This window comes from Trichosurus vulpecula, chromosome 4, assembly GCF_011100635.1.
Source record: "Trichosurus vulpecula isolate mTriVul1 chromosome 4, mTriVul1.pri, whole genome shotgun sequence".
Lineage (NCBI taxonomy): Eukaryota > Metazoa > Chordata > Mammalia > Diprotodontia > Phalangeridae > Trichosurus > Trichosurus vulpecula.
The window spans coordinates 307,441,470-307,468,568 of NC_050576.1; the positions used below are offsets into that span (position 1 = coordinate 307,441,470).

At 33.6% G+C, this 27,099-nt stretch overlaps 1 protein-coding gene across 5 annotated transcripts in view; it reads right to left on the bottom strand.

Moving 5' to 3' along the window:
- The window catches only part of NAA16 (N-alpha-acetyltransferase 16, NatA auxiliary subunit), a 92,528-nt gene that overhangs the window by 13,928 nt on the left and 51,501 nt on the right, over positions 1-27,099 (bottom strand). For 2 of the 5 annotated variants that reach the window (XM_036757642.1, XM_036757644.1), the window contains 5 exons: positions 9,400-9,472; positions 9,092-9,261; positions 8,546-8,698; positions 5,346-5,474; positions 388-601 (listed from right to left, as the gene is read on the bottom strand). In XM_036757642.1, coding sequence (XP_036613537.1) covers positions 388-601; positions 5,346-5,474; positions 8,546-8,698; positions 9,092-9,261; positions 9,400-9,472 — 739 coding nt within the window. Of the gene's footprint in view, positions 1-387; positions 602-4,575; positions 4,720-5,345; positions 5,475-8,545; positions 8,699-9,091; positions 9,262-9,399; positions 9,473-20,671; positions 20,751-27,099 lie in introns of those variants that run through there. The other 3 variants (XM_036757646.1, XM_036757645.1, XM_036757647.1) reach the window with 3 other exon arrangements.

Genomic DNA, 27,099 nt, shown 5'->3' on the forward strand with positions numbered 1-27,099 from the left:
TAAGAGAATATAACATTTAATATTCTTCTTATATCAAGAAGTTAATGTGAGATCATACTGCAATAAAATCTACATATAACCAAATCATGGTTTTCTTTTTCTTTGTCCTATTTTACAAATGACATTTTAATTCAAAAAGCCTTTTAATTCTACTCAGTTCATTAAATTTCATAAATTGTGTTATTCTTCTCCAAAGTCAAGTAAAATCATGACCTGAATATCTGTTAAATTATTCTCTACACAGTCTCACCACTGTTACAAAGACAGAAAATTCATGAGATTTATAGCAAGTCCATTTGGAATTAAATCTTCTCATGTAACTTGCAATTTGCATAAATGCTATTCTGAAGCTTCATCCCCTTGTCTTATATAGTTCTTATTAGTTACCTGAATTCACTTCTTGTTCTTTGCTTTCATTGGTTAACGGATTATCATGCAATTTCAAGTATATTTCAACTGCAGATCGAGCAGCCTTGAAATAGAAAGCATGTTTCCTGAGTACATCTTCTAATCGCAAAAGGTCAACGTAGGCACGAAGAGTCATCTTTCTCATGCAGTATGTATGGAAGTCAAACTGGTCGTCTGTTATCTCAAAAAAATGCTTAAAAGCAAAACCAGAAAATTATTACACATGGTCGTGACTCCCATTCTGACATAAACTGGACTAAGTAAACCTCTGAGGTCCTTGCCAGTTTTGAGGTTTTAGTATTTGATTACTAAAACCTGGAAAATTATTTTTATTTCTATATAGAAAAACACCTGGGATTTGAAAGCACAATTTAAAACATTCACAACTTCTCTTGGCAGCCCATTCCAGTACTGAATCACCCTTACATGATAAATCTTCCCTTGTGTTTAACCTATATTTCTCTTGTTGAAATCTACACCTATTTCCTCTAGCTCTATCTTCTTTGAATAGAGAGAAACAGCATTTCTTCATATTTGATACATTTTAAGGCAATTATCAAGTTATACATCAGTGGCCTAACATAAAGAATTTGCTATTTTTCAAGTTTTTGTTTATATTTTTCTTCATTTAAAAAAAAATTTCCTCATATGTCAAGTGCTCTCATCTGTCTTTCCCATGTATGAATCAATGGAGATAGAATGCTCCTCTAGAATCTCTGCACCTTAATTTTCCTTACTCAATAGTTCTCCTAATTTTTATGCCCCTTTATTAAAGTCAAATGAATGGAGAAAATTGAAGGGTTCTTAGCAGGAAAGAAGTAATAGGAGAAAGAGGTATATAATCTTTCGACAATTTTAGCCAGTTGGATAAGATAGGGACACATTCAACTAAACACAAGCCACACAATGATTAAAGATATAGAGTTGGAAGCAACCTTGGAGGTCATGTGATTCAGCACCCTCATTTTACATATGGATCACGTAGGTTAAGTGATTTGCCCAAGGTCACATAAGTATTAAGTATTAGAGATAAGATGTGAAGCCAAGGTCTCTGAACACCCAAAGCCAGTGCCAAGGCCACTGTGTTCTATTAAACTTTAAAGTTTTGTTCTAACAAAGGAATTTGAAGTTGAGGACTACATATGTATAACACAAGAAAATAAAGTGTATAAAGGACAAAGTTAATAAGTTCATATTAATTTGCAAATTTTTCAGAAATCATGTAGTAGGCATATGAACAAACATACATATGAACTTCCTTCCCATCAAAGAGCTAGTCAATTCACATATGGAAAAAAAATGTAATTGACTTATTTTTTGACAAAGGTGAAAAGATGTGCATTTTGCAATGAAGAGGTAGTTTTCCTTAATATGAACCAAGTTACATCTAGCACACCCGAGAAAAATTTTAAGTTCAATAACATTGTTGAGAAAGACCCAGAAAGGTGAAAAAAAAATCAGTACTTAAAGTGAAAGAATAACTATGAAAACCATTAAGAAATTAATGGATTTTTTTTCCCTGTTCATTTTTAAAATTGACAGGCATTAGTTTAAATAAAAAAGGCAACACATAAGCTTCTTACCAGTTAAAATATATTCCAGCAAACATATTTTAAGTCATGCTTCTGTTCACTAAGATAGGAGGGAACCATTTAGATCTAGAAATTTTTATATCATTTTCTTATCAGTAACAGCCCACAGGCTGCCTCTCTCCACCTGTCTTCCATTAGTTACATGGTTACACAGTTTAGGGTTGGCACAGTAGCTAGTTTAGGATTAAAATCACTTTGAACCAGACAAAAAAGTATACAGATAGCTTAAGCAATTTATACCATTTTGTTATTTCTGCTTTTTTGAGGGAAAAGGTATAAAGATGCCACATAGAAATAAAGACAAACTTAATAACCTGGGAGGATTTTTACTCTCAAATTTTATAACACTAAGAAAAGCTAGACAAGTTAAAAGCAAAGAAAATAAAGCTAATAACTAAAATGAAATCCCCAATAAGTCTACTAGTATATTAGCCAGTCAAGTGAAAGTCTGAAAATTAATCAACTGTAGAAAACTGTAGGAAAAAACACACATTTACCATATATGACAAAGGAGTGAAGCAAAGATCTATAATTTCGTTTGTAAGTAATGAAAGACACCAGGAAGAACAGATTTAATGAGTCAAAATCAGGTTTGAGTTAAACAAAATTTTTGACAAGATATTACAGACTCAAGAAAAGCCATTTACTTCTCTTTCCCAACATTCCTTAAACTTTCTCACTGTAATGGCTCAGACTTCCATCATGAGACTACAACAATACTGAGTTATGTGCAGACAGGTAACAAAAGACCTCAGGATTAAAGAAGTAGTAATTCGATAGTCACTAGACAATTTAGCAATGCCAGGTAGCTACCCACTTTATTTCCTTAATAAAGTAGCTGCTATTGATAAAGAAGACTTAAGCACCAATGGAACATAAGTAAAGTGATGAATTTCTTATGGTTCTGGATCTAAGCAAAGACTTTTTTAAGAACATGTTGTACAGACTGCAGTACTTTGGGCACTACAAATGCACAAGACAAGTGAAAACCAACTTTTTAAAACCTCAATTCTTTAAAGATGTAAGATGTACAAAATATATGATCCTGCAGCACAGATTTTCATTGTCTTCAATAAAAGGGGCTATTTTCCCTACAAAAGATATCAAAAAGAGAAAGATGCTAAATACGAACTTCTGGATCATCCTAGAACTCTAGCATGTTTATACATAAAGTACAAAAAAGAATGAAAGAACATTCAGAATAATGTTGTCCTTCACGTGAGACTTCTTGAAGTTAGATCGAAGAAATCAGACATGGATTTGAATTGTTTTCTCTTTACCCTCTGAGTTTTATTTTAGAGATATAAGAAAAAACAGGAAGAGAGCATTTAGCATATTTTAGAGATCTAAGACAAATAGGAAGAAAGTGAAATTTTGTGTAAATGGAAGACACTTGAGAGTCCTTCAAAAAAATTTTTTGATAAGCCTCACCAGCGACTACTGTAATGATGCCTTAAAGATGATAATTCAGTTTCTCTAATTTTTAGTTAAAATGAAGTCTGAGTTTCTTCTCAAGTTTATTACCTTTAACAAACTTTATCTTTTTAGATACTGAATTTATTTAGAATTCAATACTTAGATATTGAATTAACATTTTTTACTAAGAGAAGGGAAATAAGATTTTTTTAATTTTAATACAAATTTTTAACTGCAGAGGAAAAACTGGCTTACTAATGCCTTGATATTAACAGTGAAATCCTTTCTACAGTTTTTCCAGTTCACTCCATTTTTCCAAACACAACCAATTGCTACTTTAAGACTTATAATAATAGTTTATTTAATTAGCAATTGGTGTATATGTCCAGAGGGGGTGATTTTTGTCCCTGGTTATTCTATATAAGTATGAATCAATATATTAAACAGGATTTAGGGATTTTATGCTCTGCTTTTTGGCACAGTCTAAATCTAGTTTAAAGAAATCACTGACTATATTCTGGTAAATATAAAAGTATATTCTGTACACTATAGCTAAATCTATTGGGGGAACAGAATCTAAGGTAAAGAATATATAGCCTCTCTATACAATGTCACAGTTATGATGATAACTGGACATTCTGTATAGTGCTTTTTATCCAATTGTTCCAATTTAGAGCTGTAAGAAATTACCATTAGCAGATAAATGGCAGTCTCATGACCTATTTAAGGAGATGACCAATTTCCCATGGGTGTAGTACTGGTCATCAAAAACCTGCATTTTCTTCTTTAATGGAAAAGTTGGGGTTTTTTCAGTCATTTCCATTCCCACCCTGCCCCATAAAAAGACTAACTTATAATGTTCAGGTATTAAATGCTTGTTTCAGCCAGGAACCTTATAGGCTTCCAGAGTAACAAGAAAAAGATGAATAAAAAATGTTCCCACAGGTATTGGACACTTAGACAGACCGATTAAGACATCTACCAGCCCATGGGCACAAAATCTAGATTGTCCCTAGAAGTACTTGGATATAATTAATTCTAGTTGGTCACTCCTTTCAATGTCCCCCATTAAGATGTCTTCACTTTGGGTTGACACCCTCAGTGTCTTCACATGGAGAAAAGGCCAAAGTTACTGCCATGGTGCAGACATCAGGCTCACCTGACTACGATGCCTGTGGGTTTATACTGCGTCAGCATGGGAACAGTGGTGCAGAATGACCCCACAACTGAGGGCTGCTGAGAACTGCCACAAGTGGTGCATTTGCGGCTCTTTTCCTCCTGTTGTCCATTTTGAAGGAGAGTGCTTCAGAGATGACAAAGAACAGGAAAACAAAATTCACACAAAGGAAAAGAAAAGTCTCCTCAATAAACCTTTTAAAAGTATGGAACAGTAAGACATCTCACACACACACACATACACGTGCATGCATGCACATCCCTAAACATTTTTTTAAAAAAGCCTTCAAACTGGACACAGGTTGCTGTGAAAAGCGCTGCACATGAGTACGAATGTCCTGGGAAGACAGGAAGACAAGTTGGAGAGAGACTGGCTGGGGTCTAGATCCTGATGTACTGAAGAAAAAATAAATTCAATGGGCCCTACAGATTGCCATATGCTTAAATGGTCCCTCCAGACTAGTGGAAAATTAAATAACTGCCAAATTATAGGACAGAAACTATTAAATTATGATCATTATTAAATTATGCCAGCTAGTTGGTTTTTTTTTCCCTTCCCTAAGATGCAAATACAACAATTCTGTGAAAATCATGAAAACCTGAAGTGCCAAAAGGACAAACAACTATTCACAACTTCTGCAAGTTTAAATAGTTCCCAATGGAATTGGAATGGACAGGCACAGAGAAACAAACCTGCTATCTATGGCTAACCACCTCTGGAGACAGAAGATGCCAAAATGTTCAACCACTTACCCTTTCTATTTCATGGCACTTTTTTAAGGCTTCACCGTATTTTTCCAGTCTCTGATAAGCTGAAGCACATTCTGATTGATACCACATACACTGCATTTCATTTAGATTTTCCATGGCAGATGTCCCTTCCTGAAATGAGAGTATGTAAAACTTTAGTGAACATATATATATGAAGTCCTAAAAATCTCACTCTCTCTTATACAGAAAGTTCTGATCGCCATTCTATTAATAGAATTAAATTCTATTATATTTAAATTTGCTTTCTTCCACCTCTCAATATAAAAATCATAGCTGTAACTCATTCTACTCTGAATTAACTGTTTACGATTTCAATTAAGTAGAAATAATATAAAGGATCTACTATAAGTAATCTTCCCATCCTTTCAAAAGGTTCAAAATTTCTCATACAATTTAGATTCTCACTTCACTCTCCTAGTATTATCCAACACTTGGTGGGGAATTAAGTGTTTCACCAACATATATTTTACAAATAAGTACAGTTTATGCTTTGAAGCATCAAAGCTTCCACTTTTAACATTTTTAAGGGAAATCTAGGAAGATTGCTAATGAAGTACACAACTTCCCAGCACAAACCCTTTTTATGAGCATCCATTACTGCACAGTCATACAGTTCTGGGATCTGCCTTTTCTTCCCTATTTTCTCCCTGGATATCATGTCAGCTTTTATTTTTCTGGCATCATAATTAGCTAATTCCCTTCTACTTTGCTGCTCCTAATCTACTGTGGGTTAAAAAAAAAACCAAGTAATTAAGGATTGTATAAGGCAGAGGATTTCAGTGGAGGATTTCAGTAGACCTTTTTTGTTTACCTTGTGGTTTGGGAATATGTACAAAGGGATGGTGGATGTCTGAAGTCTGGCATTTTTCCACACCATAAAGGCAAAGTGGCAAAAGCACATTTTGAAAAGAATCTTTCCTCCCTTTCCTTTTGAACTCTCACTTCAATGTGCATAATTCTTACTCATTAAAAGTTCACTATAAAGTATGTATGAAAAACTGCTTGGTAGCAATGTGCTTTGTGGAAAGAATGATGAAAAAATATACAATTTGCAATGAGGAAATTATTTTGCCTTAGGAATGTTGGGAAGAATTAGTTTCTTGAAGATAAAGACTGTGTCTTACTTATTGTCCTCAAAATCCAACACATTACATTGTACACAGTATGCATTTAATAAATGTTTAAATAAAGTTATGAGGGTGATGTGGGCTGAGAGAAACAAAAACAAAAAGCCACTCTGGGGCTAGGAGAAGTTTAATGATTTTTTCCAAAGTTGTACGGCAAGGTGACAAGGAATAAAAAGGATCATAGGACCTTAGATTGGAGCTAGAAAAAACCTCTAGAGTAGGTGTCAAACAGACAGTCCAAGATCATAACACTCCCTCCCTAGTGTGGCCTGAAAAGGATTAGAAGGTACTTGGGAAATATTTAACAAAATAAATAAAACACAGATAATGTTAATATGTAGTTTTCTAAGCAAATGTATGGCCCACAGGGATACTTATGTACAGTTTAGTGGCCTCATGCATATTTGGATTTTGATACCACTGATCTAGACCAATTCTTTCATTTTACAGATGAAAAACTGAGGCCCAAAGAGTTTGTGACTTGCCCCAAGTCTGGAACTTAGGTTCTACACTCCTAGTCTAGGACCCCCTACGGCCTGTACCACACTAACCTCCTAAAATCTTCCGCTTTCAAATTTTGTAAGCTTTCAAATATTTAGAGCACTTTTCATACATATTCTTTTCTCTTACAATTTTTACAAATACTCAACCTTGATTACATTTTTCTTTCAAAATTTATCACCCTAATACTTTTATTCATTCAAACATTTATTGAAAGCCTACTACGGATAATGGAATGTGCAAAGTTCTAAGGGAGAGAAATAAGATGCAGTCCCTGCCCCTCAGAAGCTCAAACTCACAACTTCCCCAATAGTCCAAAGAAATACTACTTGGTAAGCTCAAGTCAGTACCTCAAAGACTCTACATGTGTATTTCAGAGCCATTAGTCCTCAATACTCCCAATTCTACATGAAAATAAAGATGGAAATTTTTATTAAAAGCCCTTTCAAAAATAATGACAAGTTAGCAGTTGTCTAAATATCAGACTATAATATCTAAATAGCAGATATTCATGAAAGGGTATTTTTCTATTGAAAATAAGCATTACCTCTAGACACTACTCTTGTTCTGGAAAAAAATACATACTATTAGAATACATAATAAACCTTCAACACTAAGAACAAATTTAATTTTACCATGGAAAATTTTATGCCAACAATATAAATTTGTAAATCTAATAAAATCTTGTGAATTAGCAGTATACTCATTAACGAACACCAATCTAACAAATAACAACAATGGACACCTCATACACAGTATTGGTTTTAATAATCATAATAAATATGCTTTTAGTCTTACAGTTGCTACTTTATTCAGAGTACCTACCACGGGTCATAAACCAAAGCCCTGGTCAATTTCATTCTTCCACTGCTGCTACTGTCCTTTGCTCAGAACCTTGCCTCAGTTTTACAGAATTTTAGAGGTGGAGAAGGTCTGGAAGTTATGTAGTCCAACCTCCAAAATTGTAAAAAAGCTTGTTAAACTTTGCAGAAGCTCATCTAATTAGTCTTTGTTCCTGATATTCTCTCCACTACTCCTCTTCAATGTCTCCAAAAAGGCAGCTTTTTCAATAACAGCTTCTCCTTCCCTTCATCTACCTTTCCAGGTCTAATCTTTTATATAGTCTGAATAAAGTTTCCTTTTCACACTTCCTCCCCCCTATAACTCAATACACTGAAATGGTCTTTGGTTTCACTATTTAATATGTGCCTGAAAACAATAAAACTCCACAGAAAAAGTAAATTAATTGTTATCAAGAACCTAGCCTAACACTCATTCTTAAAGGTCAACTGCATTCTATCATACTTTGACTATATGTAAGGGTTTACAAGTATAGGAATCCTACAAGTATGAACTTGTATGATACTATTTAATTTGTGGCATATTTGAACATATATAATAACAAGTTATGTTTTAATGGAATTCAACTGTATTTGATAATTCATAACTTTTGCTCATAATGATCATTCTTTTGATCAGTCCTAATTAGTGAGGTTTTACTATACTTCACATGCCCAAAACACAAATGTTCCAATGGATATTAATATTTCCTACCCTTGTGAACTTGGAACACATATCCTCTGCCTCTTTCACCATATTTGCTTGTAGCATGTATTTAGCACATTTCGAGTTTATGAATCTATCAGCTGTGTCCAAAGACTGTGCTTCATCCATCCATTTAGCAGCTTCCTTTAAATTACCTATGTGCTAAAAGAGACCAAGGGATCATCACTAAAGGACAAATATCATATCATAAAACATAGACTATAAGAAGTTTAATTTTAAATCTGCCATCCGCACTTTTGAAATAAAAGTTTATTTATATAGAATGATATCTTTGGTATTACCTAAATGTTTAAATCAAAATCCACATTGGCTCTAAAATACAACATTATTTTGCACTGAGAACACATTTCTAATATCCCTATCTACAATGTACCTTTCTCTCTCTCTCTCTGTATGTATATATGTGTGTGTGTATATATGTGTATATGTGTATATGTATGTATATATATGCAGCCACTTTAGAATGAATATACAATTTTATATATACAAATATACAAAAAATATACAATTTGAAAAAAATCAAAGTAAACTTACTTTATAAATTTTTGCCTTTATACAGAACAGTTCTATTAAAGTTGGAGTGCTTGCAATTGCAGCATTAATGTAATCTAAAGCCAATGAGCATTGGCCAAGTCTGTCAAAGTGCTGTGCCAGGAAATATCGAACCCAGAGGAGTGTTGTTGGAGGTTCCTTCTCTCCATTTTCTGCAACAAAAAAAAAGATAAACAATAAAGTCAAAAGCCAACAATGCTTGAAAACAACTAACACTGTATCATTCAAAAAAGGACTACAAATTGACTACAAACTGCTTAGAAATTAAATTCAATCTAATTTAGACTTACCATAAGGACTAAAGAAGTCACATGTTTTTAGAGAAGCTTCATAACTAGTAACAAGTTCCTGTATCATAGAAACCTATTGAAGAAGCAGTAAAAAAAAAAATCAACTCTGGAAAATGAGTCCTTAATAATATTTAAAATATGTATATTCATAATGGATATACTTTCTAAAGATCAATATAAAAAAAACCTTAAATTTGAAAAACTCGCATATGTCCTTTCAGAATCATGCAGAAATTAAAAGAATATTAGGCTTTTCTCAGATGCCTAATACATGAACAAAAATCTTCTCAGTGGGAAGATCAAGGAAAGAAAAGATCTGTGGATATTTAAAAACAAAACCTCAACAAGCTTTTATTTTACAAATTTCAACATAAAAGAAATATATCTTTTTTAATAGAGTTTATAAAAGAAACTATCACTAATTACTACTGAAATACACATTATCCTGCATTATTTCAGCATACATACTATAGAGATTTGCCATTTTCTTTCTAGGTTGGAAAACCCATTATATGTTAATGAATTCATGAGGCAGACAGAGGTGGCTACCTATATTCAGATTAAAAAATCAATACCATACAAACAGATTAAGCGAAATGATGCAAGTTATAAATCATAATGGCAGGATAAAATGAGGTAATAACTAGTTAATTAGAATACAGCACTTTTAGGGAACCAGCACTATCATCATAGCTACGTTAATACCAGATCTAAGGATAAATCTAAACACTGCAAGTGACTTTTGCAGGTCAAGGGAAAAAAGAAGAGTCCCTATCTTTAAATTATAACAAAATGTCTTTGAAAGTACAAGGTGAGAGGCAATAAAAATGATGAGTTTTGACAAGGACATTCTCTGCTGCTTCCTTTTATAGATCTAATTGTATAGGTTTAACAGCACCAAGTTCATCAATAAAAGCCACTTTATACTAGGTAGCTAATAATGAATTAGATGGCCCACTTGATGTTCTTATTCCTTTTAAATGCTTAACTAATCAATCAAAAAGCATTTCTTAAGCAACTAGCATTTACCAGATGTTTTGCTGGCGATACAAAGACAAAACTTAAAACACCTGTTCTCAAGGAACTTCAACACTAGAGCATAATTAAAACAGAAAACCAAACCTAGGGTGATGATTTCAAAGTGCTGATGTTGAGAAGACAATGAATGATGCTGTCATTGTTGACATATACAACAAGGTAATTAGATCAATTATGTGTACGTGTTTTGGCTGCCTAAGTTACAAAACAGCACAGACTGGGAATACACAATTCAAGTAACATGAAATTTTAAGTCCTGTCCTAGTAATGTAAGTTCTTAAAAATCACCTTATTGACAATTCTTATTGAAAAGCTAATCTACACTTTAATAAAACTTCAGGACTAAATTACCCATATTCTTTGATTGTGAAATCCCATTTCATACATAGTAAGTATGTCAAAGGCAAAAAAAGTAAGATTCTATATCTATCAAAATATTTACTGCAGTACTTTTTGTGGTAGCAAAGAACTGAAAAAGTAGGTAGGTGCCTATTGATTATGGAATGGCAAAACTATCAAACAAGAATAAAATGGAAAAATAATAGCAAATACTTTGGGATTTGCAAAGCTCTTTACATATATTCTCATTGGATCCTACAACAATCCTGAGAGGTTCATGATATTATTAACACTCCCATTTTACAGATGAAGAAACTGAAGTTCAGAGCTTTTAAGTGACTTGCTCAGGGTCACACAAGTATGAATTATCTGAGAACAGAATTTAAATGCAGGCTTCCCTGACTCCAAAACCAGCACTCTATCTTCCATGCTATCTAGCTATATCTTAACATTACTCTGCCATAAAAAAAGTTATTCAAGGAAACATGGGAAGACATAATTTGAAATGATGCAGAACAAAGTAAGAAGAAACAGGAAAACAATATACACAATGACTACAACAACGTAAATGGAAAGAATTTTTTTTAAAAAAAACCCAAACATTGTGTAACTATAATAACCCAGCTTTGCCACTAAGCAGAGCTGAGGAGTGCCACACCCTCCCTTCATTGTAGAGGTGGGGCATTATGACTACGGAATACTGCATATACTGTCAGATGTCAACTGCTTGACTTTGCTGAACTTTTTTTTTAAGGGAAGGTTAAGTAGATATAAGGGAGATATTTTCTGATTAGAATGTAACAAAATCAAAGGTATCAATAAGTTTCTTAAAATAAAATCTCAATAAATTACCTTATTTTCAACAAAAGAGGCATTTTCTGTTTCTAATGGTCAAATTGCATGATTTAGACATATACACTCATTGTTTGGTCCCATAATACTGGTACTCTAAAATGAGGTAAGGTGCCCCAGCTCTCTTGTATTTCAGACACAACTTCAAGAGAGGAAGCATGATGCGATAGAAAGATTATTGGACATGGAGTCAAGAGAGCTTCAGTTTTCAGATTCTACCTTAAACTTATTACCTATATGGCTAAAGGCAATTCACAACTTTTCTAAGCCCCCAATTTCATCATCTCTAAAAATGAGGATAATTAATGATCACACGATCTAATGTACATCAAATGCTATGTCACACTTCAGTTATTATTATCCTTGTTCCATATTTTGTTTATTGGTTCTGCATGAGTGACCTTATGTACTTACCATATATTATTATTAGCCAGTTACAGCTGAACGATTCAGCCCTTTTCTATACATACAAAGTCCTCCTTATTTAAATTTGTCTAAGGATGACCTCATTAACTAGTTGATAAACAAATCCACTTCACAGCTATATTCTCCAGCCTTCTTGGCATGGTACTCTTTTGGAGAAATACCACAAAACAAACAACAACAATAAAGAGCTGGCATGCATATACAAGGAATTTATATACATTAACTAATTTGAACTTCACAACAACCTTGTAAAGCCGGTGCTGCAGGTATCATTAGCTCCATTTTACAGATAAGAAACTGAGATCCAAAGAGGTTAACTGACTTGCCCCTAGTCAAAAAAACTAGCACTATCAGAGGCAGAAGCTGAAACCTCCGTTTCTGCTGACTCAAAGTCTAGCATTCTAACAGTCTAACACTGAAGGGCAGTGTTTATGCCTTAGAGTGGATACACTATAGAACATGCCCCAGAATGTACTCTGAGAAATTGATTCTAAAAGAAGAGAAAACATTTAAGAGAAGTAGAGGAGAAGGATAAGAGCCAGACAACAAAGAAATGGGAAATGATAATAAAAATTCCCATTGTTCCATAAGGTAAACTTCTCTATGATATTAGAGGCTGCAGTCTGGGCAAAGGGAACGAGATCAGGATACCATACTTTTACCACTGTTTCAGGGGATGCATCAAGTAAAAACATAATGGAACAGCATCCAAAGGAGAAAATAGATGCACTGAAAGAGACAGAATACCTAAATAGACACTAAAGAAAAAAAAATTATGAAAGTATTTTCAGTGATTTTTAATATGTCCTTAATCTATACCAACAACATTTTTCTAAACGTTTTGCAAAAAGGAGCTTCTGATAAGTCTACAAAAATCTCCAGAGTTCTTCGAGATTATGGAAGCATTTTCCAGGAAACAAACAGGACTTCCTCGCAAAGCCCTAAAAATGTCATTTAGGTATTAGACCTAATTTTTTATCATATGCCATAAATGAAGCTGTATCATTAGGTTAATCATTGTCATTGCTAATATTCTAAACATTTATGACCAGGGTATAACAATAAATGAAAGAAAATATATTCATTTCAACTATTCCACTGTCTGGTAAGTCAGTTTGAGGATCATTACACTAATACTTCCAAAGAATGGAGGAAAGAAAAAAATAAAATTTTGTTTGTTGCTGTTTGCAATGCTAATTTTTTAAAAAGCTGGCATCATAAATTACTATGATAACTGATTGTCTTGTTTCCTATTGTCACAGGTAATCAGAGTCAACTTGATCCTCAGTTTGCTAGGGAAACAAATCTTGAAAAAGACATGGACTTGAAATCTTTCATATTTAGATTCAAAAACCCAACTGCACACGTAAAGGATAAAGGAAGAAATGCCTCATTAAAAAGTACATCAATCGGGGAAGCTAGGTGGCGCAGTGAGTAGAGCACCGGCCCTGGAGTCAGGAGTACCTGACTTCAAATACAGCCTCAGACACTCAACATGTACTAGCTGTGTGACCTTGGGCAACTCACTTAACCCCAATTGCCCTACTTTCCCCCCTCAAAAAAAAAAGTGCATCAATCAATCAAATAAGTATTCCTTAAGAACTTAACGCTGCCAGGCATTGTGCTAGCTGTTAGGGATATAAACACAAAAAATAAAACAAGGCCTTACAATAAGCTTATGTTCTAATGGGGGAGAAAAGAAGTACGTAAAATATATATGCCATCATGAATATAAAGTTAATAAACACTAATATAAAGTAGCTAAATACAAGGTAGTTTGGAAGGGATAATACCAGCAACCAAGGGTAAGGAAAGTCTTCAAGCAAAAGATAGAACTGGGCTGTATAATAAAGGAAAAAAGGGATTCTAGGAGGTGGAGATAAGAAATCCATTCCAGGAATGTGGGATAGCCAAGACAACGGCAAAGAGATGGGAAATGGCGTGTCATGTACGTGGAACCCTGAGGTCAGTTCGGCTAGATCACAGAATGTAAGGGGGGCAGTAATGTCCAAGGAAATAGTTGAGGGCGAGACTGTGTTGCCTTTAAAAGGTAAGTAGAGGAGTTTAGGCTGTGACCTAGAAGCTAGTAGGGTTGCCTGAGTAGGGGAGTCACATGGTCTTATCTGCATCTAGGAAAATTATTTGGGCAATAGTGTGGAGAATGGACTGAAAAGTCTTGAGGCAGGGAGACTAATTAGGATGCTAGTGAGAGGCAATGAAGGAGTAAAGGTAGTGTGTGAATACAGAGAATGGGTCATACACAAAAGATATTGTGAAGTTAGCAGCAAGATCTGGCAACTGACTAGTGAAGTGGGGCAAAGGAGAGTGAGAAGTCTCAGATAATTCCAAAGTTACAAACCTGGGACACTGGAAGAATGGTGGTGCCTCTGACAGGAATACAGATGTTTGGAAGGGAGAGTTCAGAAGGAAAGATAATGAGTTCAACTTTGGACATATTAAGTTGAAGCAAGCAACTGGTAGTATAAGACTAAAGCTACGGGACAGCCTGGGGCTAGGTATGTAGATCTAAAAATTATCTGCATAGAGATCATTTCATCTGAATTATCTTAGGAAGATTCTGAAGATCACCTGGCAGGATGAAATACCAGACACTGAGATCCTTACTCGAACTAAAATGCCAAGCATTCAAACTCTGCTTCCGAAAGCACAACTCTGATCAGCTGGCCACATTGTTCGAATGCAAAACGTACGCTTGCCAAAGAGACTATTTTATGGAGAACTCACACAGGGCAAGTGTTCACATAATGGTTAGAAGAAGCAATATTCAAAGTCTCTCTCAAGAACTTCGGAATTGATTGTGTGATATGGAAGACATTGGCACAGGACTGCTCAACATGGCATTCCCACGTCAGAGAAGGTGCTGTACTCTATCAGCAAAGCAGAATTGAAACAGCTCAAAGGAAACGCAGGATGTGCAAGTTTGGAGTATACACCCCAAATGTTCACATGGACTATTTGTGCCCGACCTGTGGTAGAGCTTTCTGAGCTTGGATTGGCTTGATCAGCCATAGTCGGACACAATGAATCTTGACTGAAGCATAGTGATGTCATTTTGGTCCTCTTCGAGAACGAAGGACAACCAACCAGTATAGAGACCATACTTACGCCCATGGGAGCTGATGAGTCACCAAGATATCATAGAGGGAGAAGAGAAGAGGGCCCAGGACATCCTTGGGGAACATCCACAGTTGCAGGGGTAAGGACAAGGGGTAGTGGTATCACAAAATCCCAGGTATGACAGAGTATCCAGGAGAAAAGGATAATCCATACTGTCAAACGCAGCAAATAGTTCTATAAGGATTAAGACTGAGAAAAGATTACATGAGATTTGGCTATTAAGAGACCATTGGTTAACTGGAGAGAACAATTGCAGCTGAGTAATGATGTCAGAAGGCAGACTGCAAGGAGTTGAGGAGTGAGATAAAGTACAGACAGTGAGTATAGACAACTTTTTCCAGGAGTTGGGCTGAGGAAGGCAGGACAAAAATCTAGGACAAAGTTTGAAAGGATCATGAGGTCTAGACAAAGGTTTTTAAAGAATGAGAAAGGCTTACGCTTGTTTGAAGGAAGCAAGGAAGGCACCAGTTTATAGGGAGGGAATAAAAATTCAAGAGGTACAGGGGAAGTCCGAGGAATAATCTGCTGGAATAGACAGGAGGGAATAAGGGAGGTCTTGATGACGGCAAAAAAACAAGTTTAAGAGAGCACAGAAAGAGGTAGAATGATAGGCTAGGATCAGATAGGGGAATGTCAGCTTCTAATTAGAGAAATGTAACATTCATGTGAACATACCTATGTGGCTGGGGTAGAGTAAAGGAGTAAATCACTGGATTTTAGGAGGCAGAGGAAAAGGAACGTTAGAGAATTTAAGGGAACATCCACATATATATTAAAGTCCTTTATCACAAGGGATATATGTAAATTCAGGTAAACAATACCACAGGATTTGGGGGGTAAGGGGAGTGGGGGAGGCTCAATATGATTCAACACTGTAAAATAGTCAAAAAAGCTAATGTAATCTGTGACTACGTTAATAGCTGCACAACTCAGAACAAAAAAAATGTATAGTGTTATTATAGGCTGCCATAGTTTTATGTTCATTTTTGAGTGCCACATTTTAGGAAGGAACCAAAGGATCTCCAGAAAAAGATAAGCAGGATGATGAGGGTGACTTGGAACCTTTATATATGTATATATATATGTAACGATCATTTGAAGAAACTCCAGATGTTCAGCCAAGAAAAAAAAAAGACTGGGGAATGGTGGAGAATCAGGAAAAACGCAATGAAAACTCTTATTATTCATGTTTTAATTAATTCAAGTATTAATTCCCTATCCCTCCACTAAAGACAACTCTAATCAATGGCTCAATATGGCAAGAAGGTAACACTGGGTTCTAAAAAACTATGCAAGCAAAGTATGAGCTTTGGCAGGGGTGTGTGTGCATGTATAGTGTGTGTATTTAAACAAAAGAGGTTTATTACTAGTATTATATATTTTCCCTCATAGTTAAGCTTGAAAGACCATCTCTAAATAGTTACAGAAGAGTTGCGATTTAAATTAATGAGGGGAAACCTATACCAAGGAAACCATAAATCCTCTAGGTATTGCTATAATTCCCTATCATCTCACTTTTATGTGGCTTTTTAAGGTTTAAGATGTGTTAATTCATTTCCTATAACACCTCTGTAGTAATTCTAACCCACCTTTATGTAACTTCTTAAAGGTTTCTGATTCATGTTTATTTGTTCTCCTCACAACAACCCTGAAGTAATTGCCTATTAGTTCATAGTTATATTGCTTTTTACACTGTGATTGGAAGGAGCTCTCCAAAGTACCTAAATACTGACAGATCATTTATGTATTCTTATCACGCAGACAAGGAAACTTAGGCTCAAGAAGGTTCACTGATTTCTCCTCAACTATGTGTTAGATGGAAACAAGGTTCAATGTTTTTCTACTCAACTATGCTACTTTTCAGGAAAAATAAAGCTCCTCCATCTGTCCCAGATGAAGACTTTTCTCATGTTCTAACACAAAGAAATTCGTTATTGTTCTAGCATTAAATAAAGATCTTTCCTCACAAAAAAAGTGGATTTCTACACCCCTCAACTAAAGTGCAGTCTAATAATACCTAGGCTGTCTTGGGAACCTCCACCAACATACATTTCATTTCATCGTAAGCAGATTTGAATATCAATTTACTGAGTTTGAACTCAACTAGAGGGTTGCAGTTTTACACCCAATTTTATTTTTATTTTGGCTGAAATCATTTCAAAGGATAGCAGTAGTATGAAGTACTTTCTTAGAACTCTGACCCCTCTTCTTCCCTTCTAACAAATGCACAAGGTATGTTTCTAAAGAGAAGCTGGGAACCTTCATATTGCCACCAAAACAGAAGAGCAATAACTTCTCAACCACCACACATCTTATCAACCTCACAGATATTTTTGTTACCCTGACTGCCTGGCATAGCTCACAGTCTAAATTTCATTCTGCGATCGATGCTTAAAATATTTTTGCCACTTGATGTATAGGCAAAGACAAGGTATGAAAGGACCCTGCTCTCAAGGTTTTGGCTTCAATTTCAACTCAAATATCTGCAGAAAAGAAGAGTACAACTGAGTTTTATGAAAACATAACCTTTAAAGGTAAAATGTGAAAATGAACAGGGGTATAGTTCTAACCAAGTAACTGAATAAGATGGTTAGCTTAAAATAAATGGGCTTTTTTTGGTTTTTAGAAAGGAAATCTGGGGAGTAAGGATAAAAGTCTAATGCTTTTTTTAAAAATTCCTTCCCTATGATTCCTAATCATAATTTTAAACTCATAAAATCTTTATTTATCAGTATAGAGATTTGAGGATGTTGTATTTCACTTGGCTTTAGTTTCCTCATTTATAAAACAAAAGAGTGGGGCTGATGTCTCTACTAATATTAAATTCTTTTCATTCAGTCACCCTTCATGAGACAACATTGCCATCTACTGGGCAATTCCAAAAGCTTGATAACAGTTGTTTTAAGCTTACGGAAAGGTTTGCACCTCTAGAATGTGATTTTTATATTTCCCCCTCCACCCCACAAAAGCATAGAACAGCAGTACATATAAAAATGTTACAAATCCACCTGGATTTGCAGTTTCATATGCAATCATCTTTTTTGTTGTACTATATTATGGAAATATTTTATTCCATAAATTTTTTTCAGAATTAATTAAAAAATTTTTTTTCATGTTCACTGAAGTCAGCATTACATATGTTAACTACAAACTAAATTTCTGATACTAATTTTTCCATCCCTTTTTTCCATCCCACTTTTAATAAAAATGTATTAAATTTAAATTTAAAAAATGTCAACTTAATAAAAAAAACCTTAATTTCAAGACAACATGAAAGATTTAATAAAGAATCATTTAATAAAATATTTAAAATAAAAACAAAAGGTATTGATGAAAATTTACTTGGAATGAAATAGTTAGATATGATAAATCTGCTAATCAATTAAGCATAAAAAAAAAGTATAAAACAAAGTAAACCTCTAGTCCTAGTGGCAGCACTACTGGTGGGGGGCAGGGCAGATTTGAGGAATTATTTGAATTGCTTAGTGGATCCTTCCTAACTCAAATATGAATAAATTATATTTCCTTCTACAAATGAGAAAGACACTCAAATATTTACATCAACTTAACTATGGATACTTAGTAGTTTGCTTAGAATTTCTAACAACATAAAAACTACTGTATATTTTTTCTAAAAACAACAAAAATGTCATTAATTCTTCATAGTCCCATCAAGTAGGTTAGTGTGTGCCATTCACTGCATTCAGCACCCATTTACTGAATATTTACAATAAAGCAAGAAAAATGACCCACCTAAGTTAGTTAGTCCCATCATAGAGACAAAATACAAATTCTGGATTAAAGCCTCTGAACTAATGTCCCATTCTTTAAATCACAAAACTACATTTTCTTAGCATTTCAAAATACTTTAAAGTCCCACTATACTTCCCTCAATTAAACCTGTAGTTCTAGCATAGATGTATTTTGTTTTTTTTTTTAATTTTGCAACTGAAGAAAGTTTATTTTTGCTAATCAAAACAAGTATTTATACATTGTTTCTCAAAGTATCTGGTCTCATCAAAAGACTTTTTCTTTCTACAAGGGTTCTCTGCAATAGAAACAATCCTTAATAATTCTTCAGGAAAAGATTAACAATTCTACCAAAAGCTAGAGATTATTTCTTCATGTGACTATACAAAACGGTGATATTATTTTGTAAACCTAACAAGCACAACATGGACAAAGCTAGAAATAGCAAGAGCACTACCAAAGTTCAATCAAATGTTATTCTCCTTTCTTCCAATTTTAGATAAAAAACTCTTTTGTAAAGAAGAGGATCATAAATATGTTAGTTTCAGGAAAATATACAACAGCCTTGAAAACTGTCTCATAAGTCTTACAGCAGTACTGTACAAGGTCACTTGGTTCATTCAGTAAGCTACCTAAAGGCAGGGACTGTTTCATTTAGATCTGCCACAGCCTTTGTGCACTGCAATGAGTCACTGTATTTAAAATTTTTAAATATTTTTCTGATATATACAAGACTCTCAGGCCATTCTTATACTGACCAGAGACCCAATACCCTCAGACCACTCTCTTCTTATATATATTTTAATACTAGTCTGAATAATATTTAAAAGATTACAAAAGAGAAAATGGTTCTTTCATTGTAATGAATTAAATAAAATTCTGGTTTTTCTAGAGAAATATTTCTCTTCTATTACCTTCAAGAACTTCCCTGGTTTTTTTAAGAACATGAAATTTAAGCATTTTTAATAAGTATAAATTTGCGTTCTATTAATGCATGTAGCTATTATGATGATACTATATTTATTAACCTTTATAATTCTTGCAAGTTTCAGTCTCATAATTTCCTTCATAAAGTCTATAGATCACAGACTTAGAGCTGAGAGGGACCTAAACGACCATCTAGTCTAGCCTTCTTATTTTAAAAATAAGGTGAAAAGATTAAGTGATCTGCCCATGAATATCCAACAAATAAGTATCAGTAACAGGATATTGAGCCCAGGTCTTCCTGACTCTAAATCCAGCACTCTTACTAGGAAGGCAGATGAATAGCCCAAATTATTGGAACTGTTCTCAAGTTACACAAAATAGAACACGATGGGGATACGAGATTAGAAAACAAGTCTTTTCTTTATCATGCACTAGCCTATGACTAATTCCTTTGTCACAATGGTCAGGTGGTTCAGTTCTTCCCATTAAAATATTCTAAGATGATTTACACTGTTTGCATATTTCTGCAGTGAAAAGAAAAAGTGGAAGAGTAGAAAGACGTTAAACTTCTATAACTTTTTCAATGTCTTCTATGATTAGTTCAAAGTCTCTAAAGGGCATTCAGAAATAAATGTTCAATAATAACTAACAATCTTGAAATATTTCAATCAAGGATAGAATGAAATGCATCCTTCCTAAAATATGATAAGCAAAGGTCTTCAGAGGAAACAGCCTACCTTCCTGTGTAGACAGCCTTACACATCTCTTTCGAGACATCTGACGCTTCATCCAGCCAATGTATTCTCAGAGCTTCCATGTTGTTTTAAGTTACATACAGAGCACATGTGCACTAATGTCGAGCTTCAATGGAATCAACGCACCTGCAACACAACCGACGCAAACCTTGATGTTGACTGCTCTCAAGAGTCTCACACTCATAAGTGAGAGGAAGTACACAAAAACTAATGAGTAGTTTCAATGACAAGTGAAAAATGAAGTTTAAATATTGAATATTTTCTTGGAATTATTTGCTGTATAAACACTAAAGAAAAAATTATAATTTCTAGCTTTAAGAATTGAAAGTAATGAATACATTAACTGGATATCATGCATTGTAAATACTAAAATTTTAGCCTTACAAAGGAACCCAAAGCCATTATCCTTGCAAATCATCCACTAATCTCTTTCTCAATCAGGTCAACAGACTTTAAACATGGAGATATAAAGAATTTAAGAATCTGCAGGAAAGGTAAGGGAGAATGTGCAGAGCAGGTGCTATGTATGGAGTCCAAATGATTTTACTCTTGTACAAAACTGATATCCCAAAAGAAGTACATAGTATTAAGGAGGCACTACAGAGATGATAAAGATTAAAGCCTACCCTAAACATCTTATTTTCAATTAAACTTCAATGAATTCATGGGAGCATTAAGAATTACCTTTAATTTGGAGTTTTTATTTTTAAACAATTAAAAGAAAATATTCAATTAAAACATATTATGCAGAAATTCTAGTTAGCATAAATTATAGATTGTGGAAATTATTTTTATATTTGATATTCCTATTTAGAAGAGATGAGTTAGTTTTCCCCATTAAGAAACTCACAAAGGATAAAATCAAAGCCATTAAACAAACATTAAGCAAGAAAGTTAAATTTAAAATTAAGGTAAATTACATGTAAATTTATTTAAAAGAAATAGACAGAAGTATTAAAAGGGAATACTTTTCAGCCAATATAGAACTAAAGAGTAAATTTAAAGAATCCATCATGTACTTTGCCATAAATGGACAATTTATGTTAACAACATTTTAAGTTTTAGTATTTGTACTAATACAAAGTATTTAAGTTCTGTTAGAAAATCACTCTTCCTTTAATGCAGGATTCAAAACTATTTCCAGTATTTTAGGTATGACTTTATGCTAAATCTTTGAGTCACATATCCAACTATTGAGAAGATTTATTGTTTAGGGAAATGTACATTAAAGTCAATTTTAAAGAAATAAATTAATTCTATAATCCATGGAATATTTGTACTTGCCATGTGAAAATATGCTTCAAATCATTAGTAATTTAAAAATACCAAGTAACTCTAAGGTTTCACCTCATACCCTTTATATTGTCAAAAATGACAAAAAAGGAAATGGACAAATGTTGAGAGGGTTCAAGAAAATAGGTACATTAATGAACTGTTGGTGGTATGAATTGGTTCATTCAGGAAAGCAACATGGATGCATGTACAAAAAGTCAATACGATGTGCATACCCTTTAACCCAGCAAGTACTATTCCTATGGTTATATCCCAAAGAGATCAAAGAAAGGAGAAAAGGTCCCATATGTACAAAAATACTTATATGGCAGATCATTTTTTTTAGTAGTGAAGAACCAGAAACTAAGGGGATGCCCATCAACACAGGAATGGCTAAACAAATTATGGAATATGAACATAATAGAATGTATTATGTCATAAGAAATGAGGAGAGGGGCTGTGTTAGAAAAACTTGGAAATGGCTGTATGAAATGATGCAGAATAACGTAAGCAGAATGAGAACAAATTCATACAATAACAACATCATAAAGACAAATAACTTAGAAAGACTTAAGAACTCTGATCAATGCAGATGAAGCGTGATACCTGTCTCCTGACAGAGAAGTAATGGACTAAAGACACAGAGTAAGACATAACTTTTTTTTAGCAAGGCCAGTGCAAAATTGGTTTTGCTTCACTATAAACATTTGTAAAAGGTGTTTTGTTTTTCTTTCACTATTTTCAAATTAAGAAGACACAAGTTGGGGAAAGGGAAGGGGGCACTATCAACTCACAAAAAAATTACAATCAAGTAGGAGTTTTGAAAATTATAAAATGTATTATATACTTAAAAAGAAAAGCAAGCTCTAGATGAGATCCAGTTTCATATACAATTCTCTCCTGTCCCACAATGTACATGGAAATGCTCATTTTATTGTGTTTAAGTTCATAATTTTTAAAAATGGGAAAAACACCTGTGCTTGCAACTCATAATAATTTATAGCCTGGACCTGTGGTTTCATCAGTATGTAGAGAACTCCCAATGAGGGAACTACTATCATTGTAGATCCATAAACAATCCTGTAACTTAAGGTCTTAGAGAGTAGCTTGGGACACTAAACGATTAAGTGTTTTGCTGAGGATCATTCACAAAGCCAATATGTAGCCGAGGTGTACCTAAATCATCCTGACTTCGAAGCAAGACCTTCTCTCTCCACTATATCTTGCTGCCTCTCTTATAATAATGGCCATTATTGAATTTCAATGCAAATTATCCTTGCCTATTGCCAAATTTATTTTTAGACTTAACTTGCAGTCCTTTAAATAATCCTTAGCAGTTACACAAAATTACACACTGAAAACAATTAGCGAAAAATTTATATTCTAAATATGAAATGTCACAACTGATTCTAAATACTTTTAACATCACATTTGGAGCTACTTCATGCTTAAAGTAACTAATTGTGATGCATAAAAATCATTTCAGTAAATTAATGTTTAATGGGTAATTCAGGATTCACAAGGTGAAACAACAGGCCTAATCTTCTAAAATGAAGTGAGGGAGGAATAAATGTCAAGTGGTATAAACAAAAACTGGGGAAGTACAGGACTTGGAGAAGGGGCTAGATCAGGGTTGGAAGCAGACTACAAGTCAACAACATTGAAATGCAAAAACCTAATGTAGTCTGAGGCTTCAGTAACAGAAGTAAAGTAAACAGTATGGTTGGTGTACTCTGTAAAGACCAGATCTAAGGTACAGCTATAGTGATGATAAGAAAAAAAAAAAGAACCAAAGAAAAAAGCATCAATAACCAATTAAAAACACAAAGAAGAGAAGAGAGAAGTTCAGAATGAGACACAGGCATTGAGGGGAGGCTTTTATTGTTTTATATTCAATTTTCTTTTCTATTTTTATTTGTATACTGAAATATTCATGTCTGTTAATATTTAACTTTATGATAAAAAAAAATATTTTAAAAAGAAAAAATTTCCACGTGGACACAAAATCTGTCTTCTCTAGCTTGAAGCAGATTTCTTTTTAAGTTTTTTTTTAGATGATACATTAAGCTGTGTGCTTAAAAGAATATTTTTAAATGTGTACTGCAATGTCATTCAAAAAAAGTAAGATTTCCTCAGAATGTCTGCATTGTAGGCAAACTTATATAAAGATACAATGCACTGTGTTACCACTTATACTTTGTATTATGGGGGGTTTTTTGTAACTTTAACTGTCTTCATTGAACATGATACAGAATAAAGTACAACCTGTGGAAAATAAACAAAAAAAGACTACATCTGTGATAAGAGTATTCAGTTCCCCATTTTAGTAAGGACACTAACATGCTGCAACATATCATGGAAAGTGGTCAGAATTGTAAAAGAACTCAAAGGATTATCACCTAGAAGAGGCATTAGATTTACTCTACTTGAGCTACCACTGGGGACTATGAATATCCAATCACTAGAAATGTTTAAGTGGATGGTAGCTGGCCAGTTTTTTAGGGTGGCTTTAAGAATTACTTCATGAAAAGTTTGACAGAGATCCTATTATAGGATCTCTTCCAACTCTAAAAGATTTAGTATTCACTGACAAAAGAAAGAAAAGCACATAAGATTGGAGTGAACTTCAATATATTTCAGATGTAAATTCAGACTTTTTCTCTACCAGTGAGAAGTCAATTTATTTTTTTTTAACTATGGGAGATTTATGGATGCACCAAAAAACTTGAGAACGTTTTTGAAACTTCAGTTTTATTCATTTTCAAAACTATGATTACTGTTACTAAACCAACGAGCATTTTTGCACAAATTTTCATTTACATGGATTTTCAATACAAACATCTTCTGAAATGGCAAAAAAAAAAAAAAACCACGAAAATTATAATAACAAATCTACTACAAATTTAGGAGATTTGTGCTCAACATACACACACTAACTAGACACTGAAACAGAATATAAATGACAAAAATGGTTTCCGGTGCTGTACTCTGCACACACAAAAATGATGCTAGCAACTCACTCATCGGCAGACACTGTCTTTTGAGAGCTTTCTCTTTAGTATGAGTGATGACAGATTATACTGATGTATCTACTTTCTCATTCATCATCCAGCTGACCAAAGAAAGATTTTCAAGATGGCTCTGGAGGGTTAGGAAGAGTCAGCAACCCTAAAAAAGATTTTCTAATACTTCAGAGGTTTTAATCCTGTACATATACAATGCTTTGAATTGTTAAAATGGGTTTTCACAACTATGATCTTATGCAAAATCCATAAAGAGGTTAAGCCTACAAATTGGTTCTCATGGGCAGAATACTCTAACAAGACTTTTATTTTACTACAACAAACAATAAGCAGTTATTAAATTATTCCCAAAGGGTTAAACATGGCATAAGCTTTATTAAGACCTCAAAAACAAAGTTACATAATACTAGAAATAGTATTATGAAATCTATTTTTGATGACTTAAGTGTGGTCCTTTCCAGAAAAGATGATGATTCAACCTCTACTAAGTTAAAAAAAAAAAAAGCTAGGAGGACTGAAATATAGTCCTCTTTGATCTCTTAATGTACAATTATATAAAATTTCACAAAATTTAAAAAAGACCTATTAAATCAGCTGATCTCAATTTCATAAGTGGCAATTTTCATAAAATTAACATGCTTGCATTGCCCAAAATTGTTTCTCTTGGTATTTATCTACATTTTTAAAATGCTCCCCCTCCAAAAAAAACCCTGATTGTTCCTCAAACCTACATTAAAAATAACAAATGGAAAAACAATTTAAATCAAAAGAAAGGTTGCAAGCATGAAGACTTCTAAGACAAATGATTATAATTAGACATAAATCTCAAAGCCTTCAAATTCTGAGGATTACTCATCACATGATTCTCAAAGTTACAAATAATACAATACCCACTAGGAAAGAATCAGTGAGCAAAATAGGTTATATATTTTTAATATTTAAAAATTTTACCATTTATAACACCAAAAGTGTTCATCAAGGTATCTAAAATTACCAATATACAAGCTGTGACAATAAATTTCCACATATTATTATAACAAAATTGAGAAGAGATACATTATTAATATGCTAGATGAAAATAATTGTTTATATATTCTATCATCTAATTTATCTCTAAACATTAAAGAGTTTAGCCTTTAAGTCATTAGCCTGCCAGAACTGTTACCAGCAGGGCTAGCCAATAAAAGATGGTCTATACCTCAAGAAATTATTGGAAATATTAAATCGTGCATTTTGAGCCAGCAATACCACTACTAGGTCTATATCCCAAAGAGATCGTAAAAAAGGGAAAAGGACCTACATGTGCAAAAATATTTACAACAGCTCTTTATGTGGTGGCAAACAATTGGAAATTGAGGGGATGCCCATCAATTGGGGAATGGCTGAACAAATTGCGGTACATGAATGTAACGGAATACTATTGTGCAATAAGAAATGATGAGTAGGTAGACTTCAGAAAAACCTGGAAAGACTTGTATGAACTGATACAAAGTGAAATGAACAGAACCACGAAAACACTGTGCACAGTAACACCAACATTGTATGATGATCAACTACAAATGACTTACCCCTTCTCAACAACATAATGAACCAAGAAAATTACAAAGGACTCATGATGGAAAATGCTATCTACATCCAGAGAAAGAATGGATGGACTCTGAAAGAAGATCAAAGCATACTATTCTCACTTACTTAATTTTTTTTGTGTTTTTTTACTTTTGGTCTGTTTCTTCTTTCATAATTGTGACTGACATGGAAATGTCTTACATGATTGTACATATATAACCTATATAAAATTGCTTACCATTTTAGGAAAAGGGGAGGGGAGAGAGGAAAGGAGAAAAAATTGGAACTCAAAATCTTGTAAAAATGAATGCTAAAAATTGTCTTTACACATAATTGTAAAAAAAAAAGCTATGAAAAAAATTATTGGAAATACTGTAGATAATTTCTTTTTCTATTCTATGGAGGGACTTTGTCATATGACTAAAGATAAATAAACTCAACATATAAGGTCATCGATATACTAATTATATCTTGAGATCCAACTCAAACATTACTAAATGTGCTCAAAGTACTATGTTCAACTTTATTATTTTTGTCCCCTGCCCCCTCAAAAAAACCCAATCCAAAAATAAAGTATGGTTCAATAACACATGAAAATCTTAAAAATATGACAA